General features: G+C 42.3%; 1 protein-coding gene across 17 annotated transcripts in view; it reads left to right on the forward strand.

The window, feature by feature from the left end:
- Positions 1-17,851, forward strand: part of AGBL1 (AGBL carboxypeptidase 1) — a 1,135,995-nt gene that overhangs the window by 341,227 nt on the left and 776,917 nt on the right. For all 17 annotated transcript variants that reach the window (XM_060401589.1, XM_060401588.1, XM_060401580.1 and 14 more), the window contains one exon: positions 16,453-16,633. In XM_060401589.1, the coding sequence (XP_060257572.1) occupies positions 16,453-16,633 (181 nt within the window). The remainder of the gene's footprint in view (positions 1-16,452; positions 16,634-17,851) is intronic.

Genomic DNA, 17,851 nt, shown 5'->3' on the forward strand with positions numbered 1-17,851 from the left:
GGCTTAAACATGAAAGGCATGTTGCCAAGCAACCGGGAAACTGAAATACCCTTGTCAGGGTATGCAAGGGAAGAGCTAGCAGGTCACTGCTGTAGTTGTTTTTATTGGAACAGCATCAGTAATAATCCTCTTTCTCTTTCTTTTTCTCTTGTATCTTCTCTCACTCCCTCCTTTCATCTCTTCCTGTAAATCAGCAGCTCAGCCTTAATTTTAAAACATAATATCTCTATTTCAACCCAAGTGTGGCCGGAATAGCTCTGGGTTCTGCTTGGGGAGTAACTAAGCAGGAAAGTTACTTTCTCTATTCCTGACTTCTCCCTGCTCCTTAAACACCTCCAGATTCTTGAAACAACCTGTACCATGCCAACCCTTGCAGGAGTAAAAAGGCCCACATCTCAAGGCAAGCAATGCGGCTATTGAAATTTCCTGGCACGATTTGAGTTTTAAAGCACTCTGCTCCAGTGTCGGGTGGTGACATATGTTTTGGGCTTAAGACTTAAATTTTCTCCTACCTTCTTGGTCCTTGTGACTCAGGCCCATAATTTATTCATCGTGTGGTTTTCACTTGGTGGTTTTTCTGTTCTTCAATAGCGGAAACTAAAAAGGCTTTGGCAAGAGGGAGGTTGAAAATTCCTGAAGGATAACGCAGGGAAGAGAGCAGGCTTTCAGTTGGCAATTTATAATTTAAAAGGAGAATCATCTGCATTTCCCTGGTGGCTCAGTGGTAAAGAATCTTCCTGCCAATGCAGGAGATACAGGTTTGATCCCCGATCCAGGAAGATCCCACATGTAGTGGAATAACTAAGCCCGTGCGCTGCAAGTGCAAAGCCTGTGCTCTAGAGGTCCTCAGTCTCACCTCCTGAGCCCATGTGCTGCCACTACTGAAATCCGCTTGCAGTCACGCCTGCACTCTGCAACAGAGAGGAGCAGCCACTCGCCAAAACTAGAGAAAAAGCCTAGGCAGAGTGAAGACCCAGCACAGCCAGAAATAAATTATTTTAAAAAAGAGAGAATCATCCTATTTGCCTATTTAAAAATGTCCCTTGCACAGGAGATTGCATTTCCCCCCTACCCTTATCACTTCTGTCGACTTAAAAACATAGCCACAACCCCAAAGTTGAGAGCTATGCTTTGTTCAGTGGAAATTTTTAGGACTTAAACCCAGGAGGTGACATCTCAAGTAACCCTGAGGGAACTGCTCAGAGGAGGCGAGGGGAGGAGCCAGGTTATACAGAAGTTTTACAAAAAAGGACAGTTAGCTTGAACATCAAGAGATTATTGTTTATGAAAAGAAACCAGATATCTCAAATTGAGGAATTTTTTTCCTGGTGACTCAGCAGTAAAGAATCTCCCTGCTAATGCAGGTGATACAAGAGAAGGGAGTTCGATCCCTGGGTTGGGAAGATCCCATGGAGAAGGAAATGGCAAACTGCTCCAGTATTCTTGCCTGGAAAATTCCATGGACAGAGAAGCCTGGTGGGCTACAGTTCATGGGGTCACAAAAGTTGGATACCACTTAGGGACTAAATAACAAAACAACATGCATTTTTCTATGTGAGGGAAAAGGCGAGAGTCTGAGCTCACTGAAATCATTCCTTTACTATGTATCTCCGCTCTCTGGGCCAGTATCCTGTATTTTCACATCCTGAGTTCCTCAGGGCTCACTGTAGGGAGTGGCTGTGGCCCTTTGGCTGCTAGAGCTTGCAGGTATTCTTCCTGAGCACCCTGGAGGATTAGAATAGCTGATGACTGTGACATCCTTGTTTATTGATGTGGCAGGGAATACTCCTTTTTTCACTTCCCTTCCCCTCTTCACAGACGCCTAATAGTATCTCACAATAAGATTTCCTAACAGTCCATGGTAACACGGGCAGATGCTGTGCATACGGAAAAAACTGTCTTTGGAACAGAGCACCTGCACCTTCAGGGACTTTGAATTCTTTTCTCTTTCAAATACGATCAGACAAATAATATGGGTAAGAGCAAAGTGAGAGACCCATTGTATGTGATCTGGGAGCAGAATTATTCACTAGGATATTTCAATGTTTTCTGAGCAAAGCAATAGCTCTTTAATCTCTTTCTTCAAGATTTGTATCTGTATCTTTCAGTGCTTTATAATATGCCTCAACCTGATGAGATGTAATCTAGTGTAACAAGGTGAGCTGTGTTGGATGTATCTTTACTGAGCTGGAAAAGGACTCCTTCCAACTCAGTTCGTTTATTTAGGCTTCTCGAGGTTATTGGGATGCTCAGCTGTGTCACTGTTGCGCCTAGGCTGAGAGCTCTGGCTGAAGATTGCTGAAATTTTGGCCGTATCTTTAAAACCATCCTTTCAGAAACAGCTGGTAGGGATTTGACCTCACCATCAGTAGTCTGTAGGTGACACAGCCCTCCTGGGATCTTCTGGTGCTTGAAGGAATTATAAAGCTTTCCTCTGGACAGAATTAATTCTATTAAGGAGGCCAGAGGCAAAGGAGCCGGTGTCCTGGGGTACCAGTGAGCCAGTACATACCAGGCAGAAATGTGAGCATCCCTAACTGAGATCAGCTGATGGGTTGGTGGGGGTTTGGAGGTGCAGTAGCATCTGTCTGCAATTTTCCTGATGCGATTACTCACTTCTCCCAAGTGACTGTTGCTTCTGTGGGTAGTAAATTTCTTAAACCCAATCTAAATACTGTATTATGATACTGTATATATTATGCATCATTAGAGCACAGATGTATCATTTTTATTTCCAGCATATTATAGTATAACAAAATCTGTAGAAAAAAATCTGTACCATTTGACACATATGAGGAAATGCAGATATTTGCTCTTATTTATGCAGAGTCTAAAATTGTTATCTCAGCCTCCATTACACCACTTCCTCTTGGTTATCTGAAAATTGCCCAGGAATAGATTTCCTGATTTTCTTTTCATTTATACATTATCCAAACCCGCTTTCTTATAGTCAGCGATAGGCAAGACTAGATATAGTCAAAATAAGAAAGTGAGATTGCCCTTTGCAAAGAAATATGGGTTTGTAATAGTTCAAGATTGGATTTGTTTCATGAGAAAGAAGGCAATGAAACAATGTTTTGTGTGTGTGTGTGTGGGGGGCTTATTCTTTTATTCATTGTATTAATGTCTCAACTATATTACATTGGAATGTATTTACTTTTACCACTGAGTATGGTGAACAGTATCAGTTAGAGACTTGAAAGAGGGTCCAGGACTGTATTGTTCAAGTTAATACAATAAGCCCTCTACATATGAATGACCTCCACCCCTCCTCTAAATTCTCTGTTGCCTCCATTTGCCTTAATTTTCTTCATATTACTTAGAGGATGTTGCTGTTTGTCTTCCCTACTAGAAAGTAAGCTCCTGATGACTGAACTTTGACTCTTGCCTTGTTATAGCTCCAATTTGTATTATAATGCCTGGTGCATCATAAGGGCTTAATAAAATACTTGTTGAATGAATGGATTCTGCAAGAATTAGTGAAATATGTTGTGAAACAACTGGGCATGGAGAGGTTAATTAAAGGTTAATTACTGTTAATTATAGGCTTCCCTGGTGGCTCAGTGGTAAAGAACCTGCCTCCCAATGCAGGAGACACAGGAAACACAGGTTCAGTCCCTGGGTCGGGACAATGCCCTGGAGGAGATGACAATCCACTCTAGTTTTCTTGCTTGGGAAATCCCAAGGACAGAGGAACTTGGCAGGCTACCATCCATGGGTTGCAAAGAGTCCGACCCGACTTAGCAACTAAACCACAACGGGGCTTCCCAGGTGGTGCTAGTGGTAAAGAACTTGCCTGCTAGCAGAAGAAATAAGAGACATGGGTTTGATGGCTCAGTTGGGAAGAGTCCCCTGGAGGAGGGCATGGCGACTCGCTTCAGTATTCTTGGCTGGGGAATCCAATGGACAGGGGAGCCTGGTGGGCTACCATCCACAGGGTCACAGAGTTGGACGTGACTGAAGTGACTGCATGCATGTGCTTGGAGCAGACCTTTCCTGAGGTCAGCCTTTGCTCCACAGCTTCCTCCCTGCTGCTCCCCCAGATCCTCAGTGCGGCAGTTGAGGGGGCGGGGCATGGGCATCCTCTCTCCTCCTTCTGTCAGTACAGGAGCCCTTGTATTTCTGCCAAGAAATTAGAAATCTCTTTACAGAAAGAAGCCAGTGTCTCAAGCTGTTTACCTTTCATTCTGTGGTCAGGAGATCATTTCTCAAGCTTTGAGAGGAAGACAGAGTGCAGAGTTCTGCGAGGGATAAGATCTGAGGCCACTCCAGTATTCGGGCCTGGAGAATTCCATGGACTTTATAGTCCCTGGGGTCACAAAGAGTTGGACACGACCTGAGCGACTTTCACTTTTCACTTTCTTGCCCCTGGAGGAGGGTGGGGATGAAGATGATTGGTTGGGGATGAACTGAAGTTTTTAACCTCACCATTTGGAGCAACCCCAAATGAGGCTAGTTTGGAAACAGAAGTCTGGTCAGTTGCGTGTTCTCATGGCATATGGGCCAGAAAACCAGTAGCTTATGAGTTTGTATGGACTTTCCTAGTGTTCAGTGATCAGGACTCTGTGCTTCTGGTGGAGGGAGCACGGCTTCAATCCCTGGGTGCATAACCAAGATCCTGCATGCCCCATGCCCACCTCCCCTCCTGCCCCCCAAAGTGTTTGTAAAAGAAGGCATGTGAAAAGTAGGCCCTGCTCATCTGGGAAGGAATTGTACCCCAGTAATCAGGAGCAGCGAGGGAGATGCAGTTCACACTTGATTGTTCAGAAACTTATTATTAGCACTGATTACCTGCTCTCTATTTTTCTGCTGATACCTGACTTTTGACTTCTCTACTAATTAGCACTTGCATCTGAATATTAGAGAAAGAGAAAAAAAAAAAAAGAGATGAAGTTCCCTGTAATTTCACTTCTTATTAGGCACTGTCTTAAAAGAATACAGGAGAATATAGTAGAATCAAAGGGGATTGAAACCACTGGCCAAAAAGGTTTATTTTTTTTTATCTATAGTGTTTCACATTGCCATTGATAATCAATGAATTTAGTGTTGCAAAGACCTGAGAGAGCCTGATTTTATAGGTCAGGGACTTAGATTTCAGAACAGTTCAATCTTTCCTAATACGTTCAATTGGTAGGATGCAGACGGGGCCTCAAACCCAGCTCGTTCGACTCAAAATGGACATGGTGCTTGCTGTCACGTCAATATATCATTGTGTTTTATCTCAAGAGGATTAATTTAAGCGTTCCTCTTGAGTATACAAACAGAATAATATATGGTCAAATGAAAAGAACATTGGATTTTGTTTCAGAACACCTACATTTTCCTCCAATGATTTTTAATGATTTGGTTTTGTTATTGTATAATTCGAGTTGTTATTTAAATCTTCAGAGGGAAAAAAAGATCTAGGCTCATGGCTTCACTGAAAAATTCTGAAATAAAATTAAGAAAGAAATACTTCTAAACTTCGAAAATCTTCCACAGACATGAAAAAGTGGTAATGGCTTCCAAGTCATCATAAAGGACATTACAAGAAAGAAAAACTACGGGCTCTTGTGGGACATAGATGCACAAATCCGGAGGGAAAAAAGAACAAATCTAGAATTACAGAAATGACATATATTGTAATCAAATTGATTGGTTCTCAGGAGAGTAAAGTTGATACGACTTGAAAAAAACCAGTCAGTTTAATACAACGTGATGTCTTGTTGCTCAGTCTCTGAGTCATGTCCGTCTCTTTGCAACCCCATGGATTGCAGTATGCCAGGCCTCCCTGTCCTTCACTATCTCCCAGAGGTTGCTCAAACTCACGTCCATCAACTCAGTGATTCCATCCAACCAACTCATCCTCTGTCGTCCCCTTCTCCTCCTGCCCTCAATCGTTCCCAGCATCAGGGTCTTTTCCAATGAGTCAGCTCTTCACATCAGGTGGCCAGATTATTGGAGCTTCAGCTTCAGCATCAGTCCTTCCAATGAATATTCAGGGTTGATTTCTTTTAGGACTGACTGGTTTGATCTCTTTGCAGTCCAAGGGACTCTCAAGAGTCTTCTCCAGCATCACAGTTCAAAAGCATCAATTCTTTGATGCTCAGTCTTCTGTATGGTCCAACTCTCACGTCCGTACATGAGTACTGGAAAAACCATAGATTTAACTATATGGACCTTTTTTGACAAAGTGATGTCTCTGCTTTTTAATATGCTGTCCAGGTTTGTCATAGCTTTTATTTCAAGGAGCAAGTGTCTTTAAATTTTGTGGCTGCAGTCACACTGTCTGCAGTGATTTAGGAGCTCAAGAATAGAAAATCTGTCAGTGTTTCCATTTTTCTCCCATCTACCTGCCATGAATTGATGGGATCGGATGCCATGATCTTAGTTATTTTTAATGCTGAGTTTTAAGCCAGCTCTTCCATTCTCCTTGTTTACCCTTATCAAGAGGCTCTTTAGTCCGTCTTTGCTTTCTGCCATTAGAGCTGTATTATCTTCACATATGAGGTTGTTGATTTCTCCTGGCAATCTTGATTCCATCTGTGAGTCTTTCAGCCCAGCATCTTGCTACTCTGTATAAAAGTTAAATAAGCCTGTCCATGGACAAAGGGGAACCTGCAAGGAGAATGTAGGAGGGGCATAATCACGTTATAATCAAATCCCATACCTGCAGGCTGGGTGACCCACAGACTGAAGAATACCAAGGAAGTCCTTGCACTGCTGTGACAGTTTTAGGCCCCACGTCGGACTTCCTAACCTGGGATATGGCAAAGGGAATCCCCAGGGAATCTGACTTTGAATGACATTGGGATTTGATTATAGGACTTCCACAGGACTGAGAGAAACCAAGACTCTTGGAAGGCATGAACAGAATCTTGTGTCCACCAGAACCCAGGGGAAACCCCACCGAAGACTGCTCCACTGCCTGTGAATATTAAGCGTCTACTGCAGAGGTGTGGGTCAGGAGTGGCCTGCCGCAGGGTCAGGGCTGCTGGCACCAGCAATCCTGGGAGGTGCTTGTCGGCATGTGCTTAGTCTTTCAGTCGTGTCTGGCTCTTTGTGGCCCTGTGGACTGTAGCCCCCCAGGCTCCTCTGTCCTTGGGCTTTTCCAGGAAAGAACGCTGGAGCAAGTTTCCATGTCCTCCTCTAGGGCAGGAAGATCAGGGATCAAACACAGGTCTCCTGAATTGTAGTTGGATTCTTTACTGTCTGAGCCTCCAGGGAAGGCCAAGAATACTGGAGTGGGTAGCCTATTTCATCTCCAGAGGATTTTCCTGACCCAGGTATTGAACTGGGTTCTCCTGCATTGCAGGTGGATTCTTTACCAGCTGAGCTACCAGGGAAGGGCATGGTGGCATAAGCCCTTTTTGAAGGTTTCCAATAGACCATGGAGCTTGTAACCTCCAGGACTGGTTCACCTCAGGCCAAACGACTAACAGGGATGGAGCATAGCCCCACTCATCAGCAGATAATTGGATTAAAGATTTTTGAGCATTGCTCTGCCCACCAGAGCAAGACCCAGGTTTTCCCCAGAGCCAGTCCCCTCTATTAGGAAGCTTTCACAAGCCTCTTTCTCATCCATCAGAGGGCAGACAGAAGAAGCAAGAACTATAATCCCATGGCCTCCAGAATGAAAGCTACAATTACAGAAAGCTAACCACAATGATCACATGGATTTATAGCCTCGTGTAACTCAGTGAAGGTATGAGCCATGCCCTGCAGGGCTACCTAAGATGGTCCGGTCATGATGGAGAGTTCTGACAAAATGTGGTCCACTGGAGAAGGAAATGGCAAGTCGTTTCGGAATTCTTGCCTTGAGAATCCCATGAAGAGTATGAAAAGGCAAAAATACATGACATTGGACACCTACCCCAGGTTGGTATGTGTCCAGTATGGTACGGTCCAATATGTCCAGTATGCTACTGAGAAAGAGTGGGAAAATAACTCTAGAAAGAATGAAGAGGCTGGACCAAAGTGAAAACCATGCTCATCTGTGGATGCATCTGGTTTTGAAAGTAAAGTTCGATGCTGTAAAGAACAATACCCTATATGCAGCTAATTAAAAAAGGGAGGTAGAAAAATCTTTATATATTGATCTAGAAAGACCTCCAATATATATTAGTGAAAAGCAGACAACACAGAAAATGTTCATAGCATGCTATCTTTGGTGGCAAACTTTAGCATCATGTATATTCTATATAGTATATAATTTTTTCGATCAAACTCTTTTCAAATTTTCTTTCTCACAATATTCTTTCATTGAGATTTTCTTCTTTAATTTTTATTTTATATTGAAGTACAGTCAATAACCTCAGATATGCAGATGACCCCACCCTTATGGCAGAAAGTGAAGAAGAACTAAGGAGACTCTCTTGATGAAAGTGAAAGAGGAGAGTGAAAAAGTTGGCTTAAAGCTCAACATTCAGAAAACTAAGATCATGGCATCCAGTCTCATCACTTCATGGCAAATAGATGGGGAAACAGTGGAAACAGTGGCTGACTTTATTTTTTGGGGGTCCAAAATCACTGCAGATGGTGAGTGCAGCCATGAAATTAAAAGACGCTTACTCCTTGGAAGGTAAGTTATGACCAACCTAGACAGCATATTGAAAAGCAGAGATATTGCTTTGTCAACAAAGGTCCATCTAGTCAAGGCTGTGGTTTTTCCAGTAGTCATGTATGGATATGAGAGTTGGACTGTGAAGAAAGCTAAACACCAAAGAATTGCTGCTTTTGAACTGTGGTGTTGGAGAAGACTCTTGAGAGTCCCTTGGACTGCAAGGAGATCCAACCAGTCCATCCTAAAGGAAATCAGTCCTGAATATTCATTGGAAGGACAGATGCTGAAGCTGGAACTCCAATATTTTGGCCACCTGATGTGGAGAGTTGACTCATTTGAAAAGATCCTGCTGTTGGGAAAGATTGAGGTTAGGAGGAGAAGGGGATGACAGAGGATGAGATGGTTGGATGGCATCACTGACTCAATGGACATGGGTTTGGGTAGACTCCAAGAGTTGGTGATGGACAGGGAGGCCTGGCGTGCTGCGATTCATGGGGTCGCAAAGAGTCGAACACGACTGAGCGACTGAGCTGAACTGATGGTTGGTTAACAATGCCATGCTGGTTTCAGGTGTACAGCAGTGTTTCAGGTGTACATACCCATGTATCTATTCTTTTTCAAATTCTTTTCCCATTTAAGTTATTGCAGAATATTGAGCAGATTTCCGTGCTATACAGTAGGTCCTTGTTCATTAACTGTTTTAAATGTGGTGATGTGTACATGTCAATCCCAAATTCCCATTTATCCCTCCCCTCTCCTACCTTTCCCCTTTGGAAACCATAAGTTTGTTTTCTAAGTCTGTGAGTCTCTTTTTTTTGTAAATAAGTCCATTTATATCATTTTTAAAAGATTATGCATATAAATGATATCATTTTCTTTTCCATTTGTTTCCTGGTCTCTTTCTTCACCCCCTTGCCCTTCAGTCAGGCCATTTTTATCCACTCTCTTCCAGAGTTAATGTCATGTTAGCTGACTTGACCTTAATATCACAATATGCGCTTTTTTGCCATTTCTCCTGGCATCTTTAGTTCTAAGAAAAGTCCCCATCTCATCACACCATTGTAGAATGATTTTTTATGGTGCTTCCATAGCCTATAAAATTACTCCTTAGCCTGGCTAAAAGACCTGTTTAAAAGAATTGGGTACAGATTTAGCTTATAGTATCATTCTTATCTTCCATATAGCTATTGCTTCAATCACATAAAATGACATCGCTTTTCTTCAGACACTATGTGCTTTATGACATAGTTATTTTGCAAATATATCAACTTATCCCTTTCCTATCATCTCCCACCTTCCTTTCCTTTTTTCTTTTTGAAGTATTTTACTGATTTTTTTTTTTTTGACCACACCATGAAGAATGGGGAATCTTAGTTCCCTGCATGCATGTACGGGTGCTCAGTTGCTTTAGTCCTGTCTGACTCTTTGTGACCCCATTGACTGTCGCCTGCGAGGCTTCTCTGTCCATGGGATTCTCCAGGCAAGAATACTGGCGTGGATTGCCAAGCCCTCCCCCAGGGGACCTACCGGACCAAGGGGTGAAACCAAAGTCTTCTGCATCGCAGGTTGTTTCTTTACCCACTGAGCCACCTGGGAAACCCCCTTGTGGTACAAGTATGGTGTCCCAGCCTCTGGATCACCAGGGAAGTCCCTAATCTCCTTCCTTTCTTTTCTTCATCTTGCAAACTCCAATTAAAATGGGGTGAACCAGATCAAACGTCACCTCTTCTGTGAAAATTTAATCATTTTTTTAAAAAATTTTATCTTCTGTGTTTTACTATTGGACAATATTTAGAATATATTGAAAAATTGGAAATATTGACAAATATTTTGTATCTATGAAAACTGACATATGATTGTTATTTTCTGGGGAGACAGACACATTAGATCAGGATAAAGAGGACATAAGAGTGACTCAGATGGCCTCCACTCACAGATTTGTCTCTGTGTACAGATGCCTTTAAGTATCTATTAATACAATTAAACACAGATCGGATCCATTACAATTCAGGTATCTCACCTATATTGCTTTCACTCATCATTATGTGACAGGTACCCTCTAATATCAACAGAAAGAGATCTATGTGTCGTTTTTAATGGCTACATAGTATTCTTTTTTATGTATCATTTCCTTAGCTAATTTCCTGTGGATGCACATTAAGTCACTTCCAGGTGCTCGCATTACGGTAAATAATGTCATAATGAGCATTCCACTGTGCTTTGGAAATGTTTTGACAGTTTCCCCTGATCACATAAGATCTTGATTATCTGTTTTCCTGTCTTTCTCACCAGACTATTATTAGTTCCCTGAGGGCAAAAATCATTTCTTTTGGAATCTCAAGACCCTTATAGAGTGCCAGCAGGAGCTTAATAATACCTCCAAAAGAAAGAAGGGATAAACGAATGGATATTTATAGAGTTGGGTGCACATCGCACATGTCTTTAGTTCTTTCTCAGTTTCTCACTGGCCGTGAGCCTGATGCCTCTTAGGACTGTACAGTTCTCTGCTTGTTTCTAACAGATGTCATTGCCACTGACATAAATTTAATATGTGACTTTAAGAATTACAGTATGCCAAACCATGACTCCGCCATAGATCTTCATGGACTCCAGAATAGATTTTATAAATCGCAGAGAAAAAAAAAAAGATGTATACCCTACACTCTTTGCCCTCCCCTAAGCAGAGATGAGTTATTGAATCTTAAATTTTCAACTACAGGAAAAAACACATAGTATGTGTATTGCCTACTGTTTACAGCTGTTGTCTATTATGGGTTCTCTGGAGCACCATTTGGGGCTACAACTGAATGGCCCCATAGGTTGAACTCACCCATATGAATGCAAAATTGCCTTAAATCACAGAGAAGAAGAGAGGAGAATCTACTAGAAATGGCTAAACTGCTGCTTATGCTAACGTCTTTGTGAGAAGCCACAGTTTCCCTGTTTGCTTCTTTAGGAGAGCCTCTTAGGTTTTGTGGCATATGACAATCCAGTGAACTGTAAACTTGACTTTCCAAAGAAGGGAAACATCACTGATACTTCCTTGCAAGAGCTACATTTGACTTACTGACTATAACGCACTAATTCCACCAGTTATCCGGCAATGGGACTCAACTGGCCCAGACAATGAGAGGATCCAACTGATGCTGAAAATTTACAAGAGCTTAAGCTTTTTTTTTACTTCTTCGTGATGGACTGGGAACACTTACTATTGTTTAATATACTGTAAATGAGCATAGTTCAAAAACCACAGAGAGTGATGTGGAATTAGAGAACTGAAAACAGGCCACTGATTGGGTCCAGATTCATCAAGCCTCTTTTTTCTCAATACGCTTTTTATTGGCATGTCAGTACAGCTTGCTTTGGAAGTAATTGTGATCAGATGATATAGTGGGAAAGCTGACCTTCAACTAACTTCAACTGTGCTAACCAGCTGATTGCATACCACGCCCACCCCGTACTCTTCTTACTTAGTAAGTTCCAGTTAGCAAATTGTTAGCCTAACATGCAGAACCTCCAGTCCAAAACTCAGTTTCTTCAGAAACTTACGTAATTCAACTTAGACAGAACACGGTGGGGCTGGAATTTGAACTCTGGTAATACAGCTCTTGAAGTTGTTCTCTGAACTTATGGTTGCCAGCAGGGAAGGATGGGGGGAATGGATAGTTATGGAGTTTGGGATTGATATGTACACACTGCTCCACGTAAAATGGATAACCAACAAGGAATCACTGAGAACTCTGCTCAGTGTTATGTGGCAGCCTGGATGGGAGGGGAGTTTGGGGTACATGTGTATATATAGTTACATGTATATGTGTGGCTGAGTCACTCTGCCGTGCGCCTGAAACTATCAAAGCATTGTTAATCAGCTATAGTCCAATATAAAATAGAAAGCTGAAAAAATAAAAGTTGTGCTCTACTCCAGTAGGCTCTACTGTCTGTGACTAAACATATGTACTGTCTATAGAAATGTCAGGATTTTTTTGAAGCACAATCTTTGGTATGTCTTGCTCCTGTTTAAAAGCCATCATATACTCTCTATTTCTTAAAGTAGAAATTCTCAACTGTTTATTTCTGGGACACACCTAGCAAATATTCTCATGACAACTCTTTGTGTCCCTCTTTTCTCCCCAGTCCAGAAAGCACACTTGGGTGCATGCTATTCAAGGTAACCATATTATAAAGACGATCTTAAACTGTTCTTTTATTCCTATAAGTTGAACTAGAGTCTAACAAAATAGAACAAATATGTGATTACACTTGCCCAGTCAAATAGTGGTTTATTGGTCTCAAACATCTAGAAGCATTGAGGAAGCTAGTGAAGGTGCAGGATAGCTGTTTAAGGGTTTTTTTTCCAAGAACCCAGGCTCTTTCTACCTTTATGTTACCATCTTCTCATGTGACTTGGGTTCTCGAATTGGCTTCCTCACCTTACAGTGTCAGATCTATGTTCAAGGAAGGAAGAAGAGGCAGATACAAGAGACAGAAATCTTAGAAGGCATTTGCCAGGTGAAACCATGCTCTCTAATCCTTTTTCCGACAGACTTACCCTCTGGCTGCTATTCACATCTCAGTGGTCTTACTCCTGTCACATGGCCTTTCCTCCCTCTAAGAGGATTCATGAAGCTGGGTGTTTTGATCTGGGCACTTTTTTAACCTCCCCCGAAATCAGGGGTCTTGTAGTAGGAAAGAAGGGGACTAAAGCATATTGGACAAGGAACCAACATTTTGTGTGATATATACATTGTGAACATATGTATATATATCTATGTGTGGAGAAGAAAATGGCAACCCACTCTGGTAATCTTGGCTAGAGAATCCTGTGGACAGAGGAGCCTGGTCGGCTGCTGTCCATAGGGTCACCCAGAGTCAGACACGACTGAAGCAACTTAACATGCATGCATGCATTGGAGAAGGAAATGGCAACCCACTCCAGTGTTCTTGCCTGGAGAATCCCAGGGATGGGGGAGCCTGGTGGGCTGCCACCTATGGGATCCCGCAGAGTCGGACATGACTGAAGCGACTTAGCAGCAGCAGCAGCATGTATACATACAGGACTTCCCAGGTGGCACAGCGGTATAGAATCTGCCTGCTAATGCAGGAAACTCAATAGATACAGTGTTGGGAAGATTCGCTAGAGTAGGAAATGGCAACTTCCAGTATACTTGCCTGGAAAATTTCATGTACAGAGGAGCAGGGTGGGCTATAGTCCACAGGGTTGCAAAGAGTTGGACATAACTGAGCACATGTGTACACACACGCACATATACATATATAATGTGAATGTATCTGTATCTGTATCTATTTCTCTATATTATCTATGCTGCTGCTGCTAAGTCGCTTCAGTCATGTCCGACTCTGTGCGACGCCATAGATGGCAGCCCCCCAGGCTCCCCTGTCCCTGGGATTCTCCAGGCAAGAACACTGGAGTGGGTTGCCATTTCCTTCTCCAATGCATGAAAGTGAAAAGTGAAAGTGAAGTCGCTCACCCGTGTCCGACTCTTAGCTACCCCATGGACTGTAGCCTCCAGGCTCCTCTGTCCGTGGGATTTTCCAGGCAAGAGTACTGGAGTGGGGTGCCAATGCCTTCTCCGATATCTATATATAAAAGAAGCAAACATTTGCACTTTTATTAATAACCAGTGATTCTTCAATAGATCTCATCACAGATCATAGCATACCAGTGAGACACTGACTTCATGACTGAGAACTTCTGATTAACAGTATAAACTCCAAACCCAAAACAAAATGTATGAGGAGGGATATTACTAGTTTGACACCAGTCTAATTTCTAAATTCATGAGCTACCATTTCCAGTCCTTTGCTTCAGCCACTCGTGGCTCTTCTTGATTCTTGAAAGCACCGGTTTGTAAAAACTGATTGTTTTCACAGACTGGTAAAAACAATGAAAACACAACAGGAAACTGGTTGTGTTTCCTCTGTGTTCTTTGCATGTATCTTTTTCTTTGCTTAGAAAAGACCCTTCCTCACCTTCTCTCTCAAGTTGTGCTTGGTTGCCCAGTTGTGTCTGGCTCTTTGTGACCCCATGGACTATCGAGCACCAGGCTCCTCTGCTCATGGGATTCTCCAGGCAAGAATACTGGAGTGGGTTGCCATGCCATTTCTCTCAAGTTAGATGATAATTATTCTGCAGGACTGAGTCTAAATAAATGGCATCACATCTCTGGAAATGTCTTTCCCTCTCTCAGACAGATCTATTTTTGGTGCTTTATTTACACCTCCATTAGCTCGCTTGTCGTTATTTGCTTGAATGTTTGTCACCACCGACAAGTGCTTTGGTCTTTTACAGAACAAGAACTATAATAGATTCAGCTTTTTCTACTCAATGCCTCCTGCAGTTCCTGGAATATGTTCAAGATACCTGCTTAAATTAAAAAAAAAAAAAGCTGAATGTTATCCCCCAAATATAAAGGATCTGCAAAGTGAAGCAATGTGCTCTCACCACAGGCAATAAAAGTGCACGAATATATATGCCCCTTAAACCTGCATCTTGTTGGCTGTTGACAGAGGGCATTTTGTTTGTTTTAACTGATGATACTAGTAATATGATTGGATAATTAATAGTTTATTTCTCCGTATCTTTTATTCCTTGTTATTTAGGGGTTCTTGAGGTTATTCAGTTTTGTCTTTCTTTGTATAGAATTAGAGATATAGTTTATACTCTTTAAGGGGAGAAAAGCCATAAACTCACAGTTAAATACTTAACTCATGATTTGAATAATCAGGAAGAAAATGACTTGTTTAACTTTTAGACTGTTTAGTGGCTAACGTATTTATATCTGGCAAAAATTTTGTTCTCGTCTTTAAAATGAGTTTAGGAGCAGTAAGGAATTGGGTGAGGATACAGAAGGAAGTGAGAGTCCAAAAAACCCTCACAAAATCAAACAGGAGGTTAGAGCAGACATGGTGAATCGCTTGTCTGATTCCACACGTTCCTCACCTCCCACTTCCTCAAGTATGTGAGGACAGACATCACTAATCAATCAAAGACGCTTTCCACCTGAGCCCAGATGTGGTCTGAGAATAGGTCTCAAAGCTATGTGCATCTTCTGTCAACAAAGAAAAGATAAGTCCATCTTTTCTCAACGCATTCTGCATAGAGGTATGCTGTGTCAACACACTCCTTGTGATTGGCAGAGAGTGTGTTCCTGATTTCTTTCGCAAAGTGAAGGGTGTATTGCAACTCCAAGACTGAACTTCTAGGCACTTCCTTCTGTGAAATCTCTCCAGGATTGGCTTCAGTGTCATAAAGTCAATCATAAGTTTCCCAGTTCAGTTTCTGTACTTGACTCTCTTACTGCTGTGAAATGAGAGGGAACATCCTAGCCACAGATTTTATAACTGAGAAGGGAGAGAGCTAAGAGGTACACACCTAATGGCAAGCAATGTGCCAAGTGCTTTATAATTACATCGTTTAGTTTTTATAACAGCTACAGGAGGTCAGTATCATTGTCCTCATTTTACATGTGGGACAGCAGCCTTGGAGAAATTAAATCCTGCGGCTGAGATCTTACAACTGGTAAATGATGAAGATAAGATTCAATCTCAGATCTGGGACATCCAGCACCATGCTATTGGATACCGAAGAGAAAACTGTTTCTTTGGTGGTCTTCTAAAATCTGATTCATGGCTTGTTTTGATGCCACGAAGTACTTACGGTTTGGATAACAGCCTTGAGCTTTAACTTTATACTCTCCCGAGTCTTAGAGACTATAGAGGCAGATGGAAAATGGATAAATACACATTAGGTGTGTATTAGAAACAATCAACCTATTTAAGGCTTTATGCCAGTCAGGTGTAAAACTGGCTTCCTGGAGATTGTCTTGATGGATATGGAAACTGTATTTAGGTTTAATTTTCTTGCGTGTGTGTTTTCTTTCTCTCTGCAGGGCAGCGCCCATACCAAGTGATTACGGCTCGAGTTCACCCAGGAGAGAGCAATGCTAGCTGGGTGATGAAGGGGACCTTGGAGTTCCTGGTCAGCAGTGACCCCGTGGCTAGGCTCTTGAGGGAAAACTTCATTTTCAAGATAATCCCCATGCTCAACCCAGATGGTGTCATCAATGGCAAGTAAGTCAGGCACCGGGCCTAACTTAGGTCGCATTTATGTTACCATGATAATGGATTGTTGTTCTGCTCAATGGGTTTGACTTGAGAGGTCTTGGTACTCTGGCAGGAATAACTTCTCTTGAGTTCTGTTACCTCGCACAAATATCAGGATGTTCTCTATAAACATTGGTATCAATCTCATAGTTTCTTTTAATAGAAAAGTATAGACTCATAGGCAATTAGTAACAGAAGAATCCTTAGAAAGATCGAATCTAACACTCTCCTTTTAAAAAGGAAGGAATTGATGTCCATGATAATCAGATGAATCCCCGCGCACTACCTCCTGCCACCTGGGCTGGATTAATGACAAAGCCAGGGCTCAAACTGTGATCTGATGAAGTTAAGACTGGTGCTTTTCTTTGCTCCTGAGCCTGGTGGGCCATGGCCCACTGGGTCACAGAGGGTCGGGCACGACTGAAGTGACTGAGCACGCACTGCAGATCAGTCTTTATTCTCAGTTGTGTTTTTTACTTGGAGCAGGAAATGGCACTCCACTCCAGTACTCTTGCCTGGAAAATCCCATGGATGGAGGAGCCTGGTGGGCTACAGTCCATGAGGTCGCGAAGAGTCGGACATGACTGAGCGACTTCACTTTCACTTTTCACTTTCATGCATTGAGAAGGAAATGGCAACCCACTCCAGTGTTCTTGCCTGGAGAATTCCAGGGACGGAGGAGCCTGGTGGGCTGCTATCTATGGGGTCACACAGAGTCGGACATGACTGAAGTGACTTAGCAGCAGCAGTGTTTTTACTGAATTCTGGATACAGCTATAATAAGGGTGTCACTTTATTTAAACGGAATGGCTGAAATGGTTGAAGAATGGCCATAGGATGGCTAAAAATGAAATGACTGAAAAATGGTTGGCTGAAAGAGAGAAGACTGGGGTGGTGCTTTTCCTGGCCCACTCCTACATGCATTTCAGGATGTATATTGGGAAAGATGAATTCCAGTGTTAGAAAGAGTCAGCATTTTTAGAGTTTGTGGGCTGAGGCCCAGAAAGCAGAGTAGGTTCTCAATATCTCACAGCCAGTGGATGGGGGTGACAGGGTGAATATTCATACATACCTGCCTCAAGCTGTGGGAAAAAACTTAACATTCCTTCCTTTGGTAACAAATGATTATTTTTACTATAGGATTAGACAGTGATATCCTATGGAAAAACCAGAATTCAAGATAAA

This window comes from Ovis aries, chromosome 18, assembly GCF_016772045.2.
Source record: "Ovis aries strain OAR_USU_Benz2616 breed Rambouillet chromosome 18, ARS-UI_Ramb_v3.0, whole genome shotgun sequence".
Lineage (NCBI taxonomy): Eukaryota > Metazoa > Chordata > Mammalia > Artiodactyla > Bovidae > Ovis > Ovis aries.